This window comes from Hemicordylus capensis, chromosome 2 (assembly GCF_027244095.1).
Source record: "Hemicordylus capensis ecotype Gifberg chromosome 2, rHemCap1.1.pri, whole genome shotgun sequence".
NCBI classification, from domain to species: domain Eukaryota; kingdom Metazoa; phylum Chordata; class Lepidosauria; order Squamata; family Cordylidae; genus Hemicordylus; species Hemicordylus capensis.
Window position 1 is genome coordinate 252355843 of NC_069658.1, and position 13375 is coordinate 252369217.

General features: G+C 42.2%; 1 protein-coding gene across 7 annotated transcripts in view; it reads left to right on the plus strand.

The window, feature by feature from the left end:
* LOC128341924 (solute carrier family 2, facilitated glucose transporter member 5-like) overlaps positions 1-13375 on the plus strand; it is a 50621-nt gene that overhangs the window by 15392 nt on the left and 21854 nt on the right. For 6 of the 7 annotated variants that reach the window (XM_053288582.1, XM_053288579.1, XM_053288586.1 and 3 more), the window contains 4 exons: positions 6406-6530; positions 7013-7165; positions 7252-7377; positions 8882-9069. In XM_053288582.1, the coding sequence (XP_053144557.1) occupies positions 6406-6530; positions 7013-7165; positions 7252-7377; positions 8882-9069 (592 nt within the window). The remainder of the gene's footprint in view (positions 1-6405; positions 6531-7012; positions 7166-7251; positions 7378-8881; positions 9070-13375) is intronic. The other variant, XM_053288581.1, reaches the window with a different exon arrangement.

The window sequence follows — 13375 nt, forward strand, 5'->3', positions numbered from 1 at the left end:
ACAGCAGATGGTTGATTTGACTTGATGTTTTAGATGTTTGTTATCCGAGGCCTGTTTTGTTTAGTATTTGTGAAAGTGGGGTCATGGCGATTACAAACAACAGAGGGGATAGTGAGTCCCCTTGGAAAATGCCTCTTCTAATGCTAACCTGTCCAAGTGTCTTGCCATTGATTGTTAACTGTGTACTCCACATGCTCATTGCTTTTTAAATAAATATCTGAATGTTTTTGCTGACACCAGTTGTTTCTAAACATTTTAGTATCCATGTGTGAGGCAATGAATCAAAGGCTTTCTTGTAGTCAATCCATGCAACACTTAGATTGGTTTTTCTTTTCTTGAAATTTTCTAAAATCATTTTGTCAGTCAGCAGCTGGTCTTTTGTGCCTCTGGTGTTCGGGCAATTTCCTTTCTGTTCAACTGGAAGCTGTTTGTTAGTTAATAAGTGTTGCATCACTTCATCTGCTATTATTCCAGTTAATAATTTGAACATGGTTGGCAGAAAGGTTATTGGCTTATAATTACTTGGAACTGCACCTTTTGCTGGGTCTTTCATGATGAGATGAGTTTTCCCAGTTGTTAGCCATTGTTCATTATCAAAATGCTTGCAAAATGTGATTGAACTGTTTGGATAGTTGTTTATGAAGGCTTGTTAGGTGTTTAAGCCAAAATCCATGCAGTTCATCGTCGCCTGGAGCAGTCCAATTTTTAATTTTCTTTGCACTTTCACTTATTAATTCTGGTGTTATTATTAGATCTTGCATTTGTTGGTTACATTTTTTGACCTCTTTCATCCAGCCTGCTTTTTTATTATAATCTATTGGATTGTCCCATAATTTCCCCCAGAATTGCACTGTTTCTTCTTTATTTGGTGTTTCTGTGTTTCTTGCCGTTTCTCCTTCTATGCTTTGGTAGAAACGTCTCTGATTCGACTGGAATTGGAGATTCTGCCTCTGTTGTGTAGTTCTGGCTTCATATCTGCTAATCTTCTTTGACACTGTTGTTATTTGCTGCTTTATTATTTCCAGGACTTCTCTAATTTTCCTTGAATCTAGGTGGTATTTTTGGATCAGATACTGTTTGGTGTTTTCATTCTTCAGCTTCTTGTCTTTCATATTTTTCAATTTACTAGCATCTGATCTAAGCCTGGAGATTTTATTTTCTAATCTAATCTTCCATTTAGGTGCTGTACTACTTTCTTTTTTTACAGGTCCATTGATCTTATATCCGAGCTCTTGGGTTGTTATTGTTGCTGCACTCTACATTAGTTGGTTTGTTTCTTGCAAATTATTGGTTGTTATTTCTGCAAGTGCAGCATTGACATCTTTTAATACCTGAGCAAGTTGTTTTTTGACGACTGTTTTTAGAGCTGGAAGTCGAACCCTGGTGGTTGTTTGGTTCATGTGCTCAGTTATTTTTTGCTTTAGTTCTTGTTGCTTTTCTGTTAAACGGCATTTGGGTTTTTGAGGTGAAGGCAAAGGGGTGGTTGCCTGGTTTTGATTTTGAAACAGTTCAGCAACAGTGGTATCCTCTATTTCCAACACCTCCTCCACCTGCACCTGAGCAACTTATTTCTTCTTCTTCTTCTTCTTCTTCTTCTTCTTCTTCTTCTTCTTCTTCTTCTTCTTCTTCTTCTTCTTCTTCTTCTTCTTCTTCCTAATAATAATAATAATAATAATAATTCGATTTCTTTACCACCCTTCCAAAAATGGCTCAGGGCGGTTTACAAAGAGAGATAACAAACAAATAAGATGGCTCCCTGTCCCCAAAGGGCTCACATTCTAAAAAGAAACATAAGACACACACCAGCAACAGTCACTGGAAGTACTGTGCTGGGGCTGACTCCACCCCCTCCAGGCAGCTGACTCCAGATCTTTGTCTCTCTGAGCTTCTCCAGAACTATATCAATTTCTGTGTTAGCAACCAAGCACTCCAGCTCACCCATCTTGGTTCGGAGACTTGTAGCATTGGCATATAAGCACCTATACACTGAATCTATCACCTCATCTTTCTTTTGACCCTTTGATCTGCTGGCACAGGCTCCTGTCTGCTCTTTATGCATTTCTGCTCTGTCCCCTTCTGTTTTATCTGAATCCTTTGCACCCTCACACTTTAAAGGATGGCTTTTGCCAAACGGGATACTGCCCAGCTCCCATCGGCTGTTCCCCAGGTGTCACTTTAAAAGCTGCTCTGCAACCTTTTTTATTTTAAGCACCAGCAGTCTTGTTCCATCTTGGTTCAAGTGCAGCCCATCCCTTTTTTACAGGCCTTGCTTGCCCCAAAATGTGTCCCAGTGCCTAACAAATCTAGACCCCTCCTCCTGGCACCAACATCTCATCCACTCATTGAAACCCCTCAGCTCTGCCTGTCTCACTGTACCTGCATGTGGAACAGGTAGCATTTTTTAGAATGTTACCTTGAGGGTCCTCAACTTCAGCATGCTACTTATCAGCCTAATTTTGGCTTCCAGGATCTCCTGACTACATTTCCCCACCTGGTTGGTGCCGACGTACACCACGACAGCTGTCTCCTCCCCAGCACTGCCTAACAGTCTATCTAGATGCTGCGTGATGTCCGCAACCTTCGCACCAGGCAGGCAGGTCACCATGCAGTCAACACGTCACAAACCCATCTCTTTATACCTCTAATGATCAAATTGCCCACTACAAGGAGCCCCCCCCCCCGAGGAGTATCCCCTGTGCAAGAGGATATGGGCTCATCATCCATGGAAGGGGTCCCTTCTAAAGGAGCATTTCCCTTTTCCTCAGATCAAGGTCCTCCTTGCCCTAGACCTTCATTCTCCCTGACAGCAGAGGAGCTATTATCCCTGGAGTGGGATGCCTCTACCACGTCCCTGAAGGTCTCGTCCACATGCTTCTCTTTGTCTCTCTGAGCTTCTCCAGATCCGCCACCTTGGTCTCAAGGGAACGAATTTGTTCACTGAGAACCAGGAGCTCCTTGCACTGAGCACACACCCAGGACTTCTACCAGGCTCCTTGTGATCACAGGGGCTTGTTCCAGGCTCCCACACACACTTCCCACTAAACTCCTGCAAAACTCCAACGTCCTGTTTGCTATCCCTGTTGGCTATGCTCTGGGGCCTTCACCTCTTATGTAGAGTGTAGTCTTCCAACTGAGACACAGGATGTGAGTCAGAGGAATGTCAAAGGAATGTGGGGCCTCCCCCAGCCCTGGCTGACTCCAACCCCTCCAGGCAGGGACAAACACTGGAGTTTCTAGCCCTGGCAAATCACACACACCCAGTGTCCACATTTGCCCCCCAAATTCAATTTGCCCCCCAAATTCAATTTTTATTGATTTTAACAATAATAATATTCATTCATAACAAACAAAATAAACATAAGTGGACTTCCCACGCACCTCTCTTTGTGAAACATCAGTTATAAAATTTACCTTTGCTATAGTCATAATTCAAAACATAAATTGAAACCCTTATAAACACAGTTAATCAAACCAACCTGCATTTTTTAAAAAATTTCAAATCCAGCTGTAAGATCCATAGTAGGAAAATAATTTTTTAAATACAACAAAAATGGTTTCAAATCTTCTTTGAAAGATTCTAAGTTTTGGTCTCTTATCAGTGTTGTCAGTTTTGCCATCTCCGCATAGTCCAAAATTTTTATCAGCCAATCTTCTTTTGAAGGCAGTTCATTACTCTTCCATTTCTGTGCGTATATTATTCTGGCCGCCGTAGAAGCATACATGAAGAATGTTAAGTTATTTGTAGAAATTACTCCTTGTGTTATTCCCAGCAGGAAGGATTCTGGCTTCTTAGGAAATATCATTTTAAATATTTTCTTTAACTCATTATATATCATATCCCAATAGGCCTTAGCCTTCCCACAGGTCCACCACATATGAAAGAAAGTACCTTCAAAATGTCCACACTTCCAACATTTGTTTGAAACATTTTAATACATTAATGCCAATTTTTTTGGTGTCAAGTACCATCTATACATCATTTTATAATAATTTTCTTTTAAAGCATAACATGCAGTAAATTTTAAATCATTTTTCCATAACTTTTCCCAGGCTACCATTTCTATATTACGCCCCACATCTTGAGCCCACTTTATCATGGTCGTTTTAACCACTTCCTCTCTTGTCTCCTCCAGAAGCAACAGTTTATACATTTTAGAAACTAATTTTTCATCATTTTGACATAATTCCTTCTCAAAATTTGACATCTGATCCTCAAATCCAACATTAGTGTCTTTCTTATATATCTCATTTAACTGATGATACTGAAACCAATCTCTAACCAAATTTTGTATTTCAGTTAAACTTTTTAACTTACAATCCTTTTCCTGGAAATGCAACAAGTCCCTATAAGTACCCCAAAACATTTGCATATTTACTTCTTTGCGTGATAAAGCTTCAATCGGAGATATCCATAACGGAGTTTTAGGTTCCAACCAATTTTTATATTTTAACCACACCCTCATTAAACTCCTTCTCACATAGTGGTTCAAAAAGTCTTTATGTATTTTAGTTTTTTCGTACCACAGATACGCATGCCATCCAAACCTTCTGTCAAATCCATACACACCTATGCCTTAAAGAGAAACCAGCCTCTGAAAATCTCCCCTTCTCCTGTTAGTTAGTTTGAAGCGGGAATAGGCTAGATGTTTAGAAAAGCTTGCTCACCTCCTGAAGCTGTGTCTTCTCTTCACAGAGTAGTCCCTCACTTGCTCATTTGGCCGCCCAGCAGCAGCCCCTGCCTTCGATTCTCAGAGCTGCTCTGCTCAGCCTGCCTCAGAGCAACTTGCTGGAGTCTTCTAGACTCAGCGTCAGCACAGTTCAGGAAATTGTGTGGACAGAGCAGCACTCCAGAGGCTGGACATCTTCTCCTGCCCAGAGTTAGGATCATGGCAGCACCCCCCCCCCCAGGCCTGAGACTTTAAGAGGGGTGCCTGCACACAGCTTGGGCATGCCCTTGCTCAAGTAATGGGGGGGGAGTGGCAGCAGCCCTTTGGGGGAGCGGCCCAGGTTCTTTGAACCCATTTGCACAATGGTGGCTCTGCCCCTGTGGTAATGGCCACTAGCTTGGATGGCTTTAAAAGGGGCTTAGACAAATTCACGGAGGGCAGGTCTATTAATGGCTACTAGTTTGGTGGCTATAGGCCACCTCAGAGGCAAGATGCCTCTAAATACCAGTTGCATGGGAGCAACAGGAGTATGGAGAGCATGCCCTCACGTCTTGCCTGGGGCTTCCCAGAGGTATCTAGTGGGCCACTGTGTGAAACAGGATGCTGGACTTGACAGGCCTCCAGCCTGATCTATGTTGGGATTTGTAATTATTCAGCAATGCACCAAGGAAGCTACCACTCCAGTTACAGAGTACAGAGTTTAATTGTTGCAGCTATTTCAATAACATGCATGGAGATCACTGCAGATTCTAAGTTACTTAACTAGTTTATTGGTGAAGTACATTTAGGACAGGAAAGAACTATCCTAACTATCAGCTACGTAATGAATAGGAAGGGGGTGAGAGAGAGATGTTTCCATCTTCTCTCTTGGAGGAAAGGAAGAGGACTGACTCAATACAGTAAGTACCTGAAGAGTCAAGGCAGGGGTCATAGAGTAGAGGCAAGCAGGGACAGGTAAAGAGACCCTCACTAACTACCTCTATTCCCAATGCGCCTAGTGGTCATTAGGATAGTTGGTGTAAAAGGACGATGCACTGGAACTCCATCTCCAACAATCCAGCAGGGCTGTTCTTATGTACAATAATATTTCGTAAAATACATGTGTGATGCCTTCTCCCTCAACTGGCCAGTAGCATTCAATCAATTAGAACAACTTGGGAGAAACAGTAAATGTGATTTTGTCCCATCACCAATATCTTTTCCTTATAAGAGGAAAGAGGAAATGCAGAGGGAGGGCAGTGAAGGAACATGCCCTCCAACAACTAGTTAATACCACCTGCAATTTGGCTTCCATTGATTCTTTCATCTAAGATTAATCTCCAGTTCCATTAATATACTGTAAAAGATGATTGGGGAAGGACCACATATTTTTCATGCAGAAGGTTTCAGGCCCAATCCCAAACAATTCCTGTAATGAAATAATGTTGCAAAGCAGGACTGAAAGGTCAAGTTTGTAGCCCTTATGCAAATGTGTGGGCAACATCCACTGAAATCTAAAGCAGTCAAAGGAGGAGGTTAAGCAAGGTTTATGGTGGTTGGGGCTTGGAGATTCAGTGTGTTGCAAAGCTCCTTGTCCCTTCCTTTGATATCCCTTCCCAAACACCAGATTATGCATAAAAAGATCAGGACCCTATTGCAGTTCTGTTATGCTGCTCCCTCTCCAGTCTTTTTCTGCTCCTCCTTTGATGCCACCATACATTTATTGTGATCCCACCTCTCCTTTCATTGTCTTTTTTAGGAAAGGTACCATGATGCTAAATGACATTTTGTCTGTACTCTGTGCTGTCTTATTGTGTTGGTTCAAAGTGATAAACTCTTTCCCATTATCCTTTGCTACACGCTTTGCTGCTGGAATAAGCACAGGTGAGTCTGAATCCTGGATTGAATGGTTTCCTTTAAAAAAGAAAAGAAAAGAAAAGAAACGGTTAAAATCTGCCAAGACTTTGTGCCCTTTGCTCTTATTATTTTAATAAGAGAGATTATTTATTATAAGCGAGAACTTATTTTATTTATTCTCTCGCTGACCCCTGCACAGATCATCGATGATACTCAACTCTGGTAATTAACTCTGTTCACATGTTATGTTCAGCACTTGTACAGTCTGTGTACAGTGTACACAGAGATAGATCTGTTTGTAGGTACTGTTGTGCATGTACTGCTGAAGGCAGCTGTACACTGCCTATCTGTATCTTGCATATCAGCAGGCTTGTACCAAGTTCACTTTTAAAATGAATGGTTATTCACATAAACACATGTTCAAGCGTACAGACATCTTAATACAGGTACAACATAATGTCTGAATAAGGCTATGCTGTGCATTAATTCTTGACTTATCATCCAACTAGGCATTTTGACCATTGTTGCTCCAATGTACCTTGGAGAGATTGCCCCTGTAAACCTGAGAGGAGGCATTATCGAAATGTGCTTGGTCTTTATGTCTCTCGGTGTCGCTATGGGTCAGACTGTTAGTTTTCCTGAATTCCTGGGGAATGAACAAGGTAAAATAGAGCGGTGCATCCCTGGATCCTGGAGCAGATCAGATGAGTGTCACCGTCACAGTTCATAAATATGTCTTCTTGCTCAGGTTCACCAATCCTTGTTGGCCTAACTGGGATCGGGTCATTATTTCAGCTCTTCCTACTGCTATTCCTCCCAGAAAGCCCAAGGTATCTACTGATTCAAAAGAAGAAGGAAAGGGAAGCAAAGCAAGGTAAAATGGCCCTGCAAAGCACAAAAATGCAAGTAACTGTAATAACCTTTCAGGCTGGAGAGACAATTGCCCTCCTCTCATGTGGACTATAACACCGTTATTGATCCTTCTCAGATGATCACATGGTTCTAATGCTTCTAAAAAAAATCACTCTGGGCCAATCACTTAACTCAAGCCTAACCTACATCCCAGGGTTGCTTTGAAAATAAACCTCACTGCTTTGGACTCCTTGGAGAAAGAGTGGGTGGCTCTCCCCCAAGCTGCATCATGTGGAAAGAGAGTTGATAAATGCCAACACTTACTTTTTCAAACAGAGTATTTCTCCATCTGGAAATGCCCCAGGATTGGCTCCAGAAGATGGCAAGGCTGAGCACTTGTGTTTCTAAATCAACAGGAGTCACGAGATACATACAAAGAAAAGCAAACAACCCAACATGACTAGAACAGTAGACAAAGGAGTACTCAAACCATCAACTTAACTCCCACAATTAATTTATCTGGTAGCCATATTGGAGCTGGCCTTATCTCACCATGGTGTTTAGACTAATACGCCTGTGGAGACATGCTTACAACCTCTAGGTACTCCCTTCCTTAGGTACCTAGAGGTTGTAAGCATGCCTCCACAGGCGTATTAGTCTAAACACCGTGGTGAGATAAGGCATGCATTGAATCAGAATGAAAGCATGCATTGCTTATACTTAGAATGGTGAGTGTTTTGAATTTGATTTGTATGTGGGAAGGTCAGCATTCGTTAGGAGACTGAATAGATATGAGATTCTATATGATGTGATGTGTTGTTTTCTTGTTTAGGCATATCTGAAGAAATAGACAGTTATGAAACAGATTAATATCCGGAAAGTCTGTAATATGGTATATTATTTGGCGTATTGCACATGGACTTGGTCTTGAAAGCGTATGATTACATTACACGTATTGTCTCCACTTGGAATGGATGGAGAAGGAGATGTATTACCACATTATCATACTATGAAGAGGAACATCTTCCCCACTGGATTCCACGGGATTTGTATCTCTACTGTGGACTAACAGCTCTACAGGATAAGAACTGGTTATTCCTATATGTGAAGCTGTACTATACAACTGGGGGAAGACTCCTTGTTACATTTTGATGTACTTTCTTATGTTTAGTGTGCAAGCCACTTTGGCTCCGATATGTCTACCAGATAAATTAATTGTGGGAGTTAAGTTGATGGTTTGAGTACTCCTTTTTCTACTGTTCTAGTCACGTTGGGTTGTTTGGTTTTCTAAGGCTGAGCACTTGCCAAGACCAGAAAAGGGCTCACTGCACATCAAGTGCTACAATTTTTCCTTTTCTGTGAAAGTCTCAGTATACAGGTCTCTTCACCCCACCTCTTACAGGATGCTGCAGTTCTCCTTAGCTTAAGGCCTCTTGAATCCTGGGTTTTCTGTGGTACCCAAATGTCTCCTAGCCCAGTGTGTCCCCCCAACATTTCAAATCCTCCCCTCTTCTCTTCCTATCCAGTCTTGAAGAGGCTGAGAGGTTCACACTATACGGAGGATGAGATCGAAGAGCTCCATCAGGAGGACCACTGTGAGCAGGAAGAAAAGGGGATGAGAGTTCATAAGCTGCTATGCTCTCGAAGCCTGCGCTGGCCACTTCTCTGCTCCATCATCCTGACGGTGGGCCAGCAGTTCTCTGGCGTCAATGCGGTAAGGCTGGCGTGGATACCTCTGTTTAGATGACTTCTCATACCCCAGTATTTAGATTACCTCCAAGCTATAACAGAAAACTGCAGTGCGCAAGGCTACTATCCAAAGCATATACCACTCTGTGGGTTCATGTTCCTTATGAGGATACTGCACAGATAATAAGATGAACTCAAGATAAAAAAGTCTAGTAAGGAGGAGTTGCATGCTATGTAAATAACATATACATCTGCACAGAAATCCATGAATCTGAGCATGGAGGCCCAGCTGAAAGTGTCTGGATAAAAATGAAGTGAGAGATAAATAAAAATAATACCACTGCACACATTTCCCATAGACCATCTGGCCAAGTAGAAGAACTAGATGTTGCTTTCCTGAATCGGACTGCCAAACTTTCAAAGGGGCAGGCCGTAGTAATACTTGTATTTACTCGAATAGAAGACAGCTCTGAATTTAGGTATACTTCCTATTTACCTGAAAGGTGTAGGACTCTGAATTTAAGATGACCCCCTGATTTCTAACATCAAAGAACTTTAAAAAATTGTTGAGGTCATTCATACAATCAAAAACTGTTCTACCTGGGTTTGGGAGCTGTGTGTGCTCCCAGTTTTCATTTGTGTGGAAGCAAGGTAAGAGGATAACCTCGGTAGCTTTTCCTTTGGGCCTCTGCACATGTGCCTGCATGTGCAAAGAGCCCCTAAATGGGCCAGAAATGGCCCAATCTCTTATTTGGCTGGCAGGCGGGCTCAAGGAAGGAGCTCTTGCCATCACTTCCACTTCCCCTGCCTTGGTCTCCCCTCGAGTGCCCATGCCATGCAATCCACTGGCTGCCCCCACCCCTGCCTTGCAGCGGCAGTTGAAAAAGAGTTTTAAAAATATGTAATTTGTGTGGCAGGGCAGTTGGTGAGGGGCAGCGACAGGGCTCTGGGGAGGCCTCCCAGAACCTTTGGAGGGCCCCCTGGAGACAGGACGCCATGGACCAAATCCCCAAGGTCCGTGGCCATTTTGGAAGGGCAGCATATAAATGGAAAAAATAAATAATAATAAACAATAAGAAGTACGCCTCTGGCTCTCTAATCTGATCTTCATGCAAAGTGTTATGGCCAATTCCTAAAATGAGGTCACATAAAATACTGGAAAGAACAGCAAACCACCCTGAGCCATTTTTGAAAAGGCGGTATAGAAATTGAATTAATAATAATAATAATAATAATAATAATAATAATAATAATAATAAACAACTGTAAGTCTGGGCTAATTGTATTATAAACTGGCATAAGAAGCCAGAAACTTCTTTTAGTGTATACTCATGGACTTCATAGGCTAACTTTTCAGATAATTGCAGAGTGGCTTCCCATGTGGGTGTGGTGTAGAAAAGGAATGGATTCTGTTGGAAGGAACATAATTTAAAAATTCCATTTGCTATGCAGAGAGCTAACCAGGGTTTTCTCTGGATTGTGACCAGTATTGTAACATTGATATGTCCACTGGCAGATATGGCTTGCTAAGATGTTGTTTGCTAGGATGGAAAACCAGGCTAAATGTTGGGCACCCAAGGCAGGCAGAGAGTGGCACCCAGCTGTTTAGTAGGCATGGAGTGGGGAGAGGGTGTCCCCATGTATCTTTGCTTTGCATGGTGTCTTCTAAGTTACAGGAGATGGTTCATAGCTGCAGCAAGCATAATTGAAAAACCTGTGATTTTTCTATTATTTATGTATGCATTATTGAAATAGGCAGGCAGAGCTGCCCTTATAACTTCAGAATGCATGTATTCTCCACTTTTGTAGCTGGTCTCTGCTTTACTTGTGGGGTTAGATGTATATACTTTTACATGTATAGCCTGTGCTTCCTCTAAGAAGCCCAGATAATGCACATAATTACATTTATCCTCTCAACAGTCCTGCGAGGAAGGTTATGCTGAGAGATAAGTGACTGACTCAGAGTCACTCAGTGAGTTTCGTGGCTGAATGGCCCAGTCTAATCCAGAATACTAACCACTGTACTACTCTGGTTCAGAGTTCTTTCTTGTTATTTATTATTCGTAGTATTCATTTTTTAAATAATTAGGCAGGCATTGTTGCCCTGGACCTTTCCCAGACAGCAGGCTTTATTGCAGTATTAAGGGGAGTGAAATATTGTGAGATGGTGCATATTCGATATTTCAAATTTGCCAAAAAAACAAAAAGTGGATTTTTTTTATTCCAGAGATAAACGGGGTAAGCTCCAATGTGCAATGAAAAACCCAAATCGCCTATGGAGTGCTCCCTGATCACTAGCAGGGACTTTAATGTAAATCTGAACGACATGTGAACGCACACTGCCTGCCTTTCCTGTTATGAATCAAAGTGAAATTGCCATCTGGGAATGGCCCAGGAAGGGTTTTTAAGGGGCTTTTACAGCCCTTTAACTTGCATCTTCTCCAGAATGGAGGGGGTGCGTTCACATATCAGCCAGATTTACCCTGAAATCCTTGCGAGTTATCAGGGAGCAGTTCACACACAATTCAAGTTTTTTTTACAGCACGTTAGAGTATAGCCCGATCTATATCCAGGGTAAACAAATTCACTATTTGTGTGGGTTTTTGGGGACAACTTCCAGTTCACAGTAAAGCCTCCTAGTAAACTTGAGGTAAAGCCTGCTGTGTGTAAAATTCCCAGGTGACTTCAGAATGCATTTACTCTCCACAGAAGCAGCCTTTTGTAGCTTGCCTATGCTTTACATGTGGCTTGTACAGTTCTTTTCCTTTGTGTGTGCTTGTTTTCTACACACTGTGTTTTACAAATACACACTGTAGTTTTGTTAAGCACTATAAAGCAACTGGTGTTTTCCATGTTTCTGATAAGCAATTGAGGATTTCTGTGCTTGTGTGTGTTTATATTTTGATCCCACTCATGCTAGCTACAATTCTACACTTTGCCAGTTATCGCTAAGGTAGCAGCCTAGCCCTGGCTCCACCTTTGCAATGCCCGCAGTTGGCTTTGTCTCCTGTACTACTCACAATTGGCTCCACCTCTCACTATCTATGGCTCCACCCATCACCTGCCCTGCCTAGCACACTCCCAGTCCAAAGAACCACCTGCCACCACTGACGGTCAGTGGTAGTGGTCACATTATCTTGGAATTAAGGAATTCAGACCCACATTTCAGAAAAGCTGATTTTAAGGTGCCCAGAGAAAATCTATTTAAGATCCAATGGCTAGAAATCCGAAAGCCATAAAGATTCCAAGAGGGATTGGAGATTCTAAAAAGCAAGATACTTATGGCACAAGCACAAACAATTTCGATAACAAGGAAAGATAGAAGACATTTCAAGGAACCAGTGTGTTTTACAAGTACGCACTGTAGTTTTGTTAAGCACTATAAAGCAACTGGTGTTTTCCATGTTGCACAGAGAATTCTCTGAACAATTAAGAAACAAGAAAAGGATACACATAGGAAATGGGGCTAAGGCTCAGATTGTGCTGAGACTTCCAAGGGATGCCAAAAACAAACCAAAAAAGGGGGTGGGTTTTTTGTTTAATATATTTCTAAAATAAGAGGAAGGTCAAGAAAGTGGTGGGTCTGTTGCCTGGAGGTTTTTCACACATGGCTCTATGCCTCGGGGTATCTGAAGAGTGCATCTGCTTCTCAGCAGATTTGAGGGATTTTAATTTGAGGGATTAGATGGACCATTCCCATAGCCATCAGCACCTCCTTCACATAGCCATCAGCACCTCCATCAACACTTTGGAGAAAGCAGAAGCCCTGGAGTTTTTTTCAAAAGCTAAAAGAAATAGAGGATTTTTTAACCCCAGACATAATTCAGGCTAAGCCACAATTCACAGTCTCCCTTCGGAGAAAAACAAAGCCCTGTCTTTCCTGGTCCCTAATAGGCCACAGGGAGGTTGGGTTAAATCCAGCGAATATGTGGACTGCCTCACTCCAATCAAGAGTGGATTCGGAGGGGGGGACGGACCCTGTCTGTAAAGTTTCCTGGAGAAGGTGGTGAAATGGTAATGACAGAGAGAAGATGGAGCTGCTTAAAGCCTTTGTTGAGCGAAGCCACTTCGAACTACACTCGCAACATTAAGGGGAGCAGCCCCTCCTCTCAGCTCTCGGATTTTGTTTTGAAACAATTTCACATGGCATGCTCTGTGTTTTCCTTCTAGCCAACTGTGGGGTGGGGGTGGAGAGTGAGAACTTCCTTAAGAGCCATATCTGCATTTCTAAAGATACATCCATCTTATCATGCTAGTGATTTTATGTCAGTGCCTCTTCCTATTTGCTCTAGTGTTTTCAGAAAAAGTAGCTTAAAACCAGCATTTTTAAA